We start from the raw sequence: 1,825 nt of genomic DNA, 5'->3' as shown, positions 1-1,825 counted from the left end.
CTCTTACTGAGATGTGTGTCACCTGAATACAAATTTATCTTTTTCAGGACCTCTACGTGATCGAGCTTAGAGAGCTCGGGGTTATTATAGCATTTTTTATATAGAAAGAAAAACGGTATAAACTATGATGATACTTTTGGGATGTATAAGTTTTATGTTTAATGTTTAATGTTTTAAGTCTTCTAAGTTATGAATACTGTGAGTTGTAGATTATATTTTTGGAGATATGTGTATGTGGATACAGGTGGATGATCGGTTTATTTTGAAGTGTAGATAGATGTAGAAAACTCTGGTATTATATTGGTTAAGGATTGTAGTTATATTTTCCGCTGCGCAATTGTTAATGGAATAACAGGTATAGGAAAATGGATTACGTGGCACCTGCGTCCCACTAGGCGGGTTCAGGGTACCACGAAGCACGGTTTATTTAGGTATAACACACTAGACAGGGTTTTCGAGTTCGGGGCATTACATTTTGGTATCAAAGCAATAGTTTTTGGATTATGTAAACTTAGGGATGATTTATACTAGAGTATAGGAATCAGTTCAGATGAGGATACTAGATGGATAGGTTAGGTATTAAGAAGTATAAGTTTTTTTTGTAGTTAAGAGGCGGACGATTTCTTGTGTTTTTTCTGAAGCAGTCTACGGCCTCAGAAAAGTCATGGTAAACTTTAGATGATATCATTTCTGAGCTGTGAGACTGGTCCTAAATTGAAAATTTGGGTGTATGTTGGATTTAGATTAATGATTATGTTGAGTAGATTATGATAATGGAATTCTTATCCCTTTTCTATTCTATTTTCAGGATGGATCCTAGGGATGAGGATGTAGAAGCTGAAGGAAGGGATGATTCATATACTTCCAGTGAAGAGGAAATTGATACCTCCACAATGTTGAAGGGTATAGCTCGACAGTTCAGGGCATAAATGAGGAAGTATACTAAAGAGTAGAAGTGTCCACCTACAGGTCAGGGCTGCAACATTAAGGAGTTCATGAGAATGAATCCTCCGACCTTCGTAAAAGGACCTGATCGAGTGGTTGTAGAGAATTGGGTACAAGAGATAAAGGAGATCATGGTTGTACTCAACTGGACGGACGAGCAGAAGGTCTATTATGCCGCATTTAAGATAACCGGAGATGAAAAACACTGGTGGCTTTCTATGAAGCTATTAAAGGAGCAGAGAATGGTAAAGATAACACTGACCTGGGAGCGATTTAAAGAGCTGTTCTTTGATAGGTATTTCCCCTTATTTATCAAAGAGGAAAAGATTGAAGAGTTTACTAACCTAACTCAGGGGAATATGACTGTTGGGGAGTATGCAGCAAAATTTATGGAGCTATCTTGCTTCGCACCGTTCTTGATCCCAAATGAGGCAAGAAAGGCAAGAAAATTTGAAAAAGGCATGAGACACTGAATTTATGAACTGGTGGTGGGATTCTAGGTACAGAATTTCTCAAACTTGGTTGATAAGGCTTCAGTGCAAGAAAAGAGCATCCAAGGAAATACAGAGCCTACAGAGCGGAAGAAGAGGCCTAGACCACGTAGTTTTCAGGCTAAGGTCAGTCAAGGATCGGGAAAGAAAGGGAATGATGTTGTGTGCTCGAAATAGTAGACAGGAGATCGGGGTTATCCTAGTTATCAAGGTAATCAGTTTTACTCCGTATGCTAGAATTGTAACAAGAGGCATATGGGTGAATGGTGGTTTGGGACTTCTAATTGTTTTATATGCAGTAAACCAGGGCATATGAAGAATAATTGTTAGGAGCCGTTGCCTTTTATACTTGTACCAAACCAAGACGAAGGGAAACAACAAATATCACT

General features: G+C 38.5%; 1 protein-coding gene across 1 annotated transcript; it reads left to right on the top strand.

Annotated features, from left to right (window-relative positions):
• Positions 1-1,001: 1,001 nt before the first annotated feature.
• Positions 1,002-1,613, top strand: LOC131145822 (uncharacterized). The gene is made up of 2 exons (XM_058095006.1): positions 1,002-1,385; positions 1,446-1,613. Exons 1-2 carry the CDS (start codon positions 1,002-1,004, stop codon positions 1,611-1,613), a joined length of 552 nt encoding a protein of 183 aa, XP_057950989.1.
• Positions 1,614-1,825: the final 212 nt, after the last annotated feature.

The sequence above is a fragment of the Malania oleifera genome, chromosome 13, assembly GCF_029873635.1.
Source record: "Malania oleifera isolate guangnan ecotype guangnan chromosome 13, ASM2987363v1, whole genome shotgun sequence".
Classification (NCBI taxonomy): Eukaryota; Viridiplantae; Streptophyta; class Magnoliopsida; order Santalales; family Ximeniaceae; genus Malania; species Malania oleifera.
The sequence above is the reverse complement of the archived record's forward strand: the minus strand, read 5'-3'. Positions and strand labels throughout refer to the sequence as shown.

Bases quoted from the DNA above. Each gene is read 5' to 3' on its own strand.
- LOC131145822 (XM_058095006.1), top strand. From the start codon at position 1,002: ATGAATCCTCCGACCTTCGTAAAAGGACCTGATCGAGTGGTTGTAGAG. The intron at 1,386-1,445 runs GCAAGAAAATTT...GTGGGATTCTAG, and splicing joins TCCCAAATGAGGCAAGAAAG to GTACAGAATTTCTCAAACTT.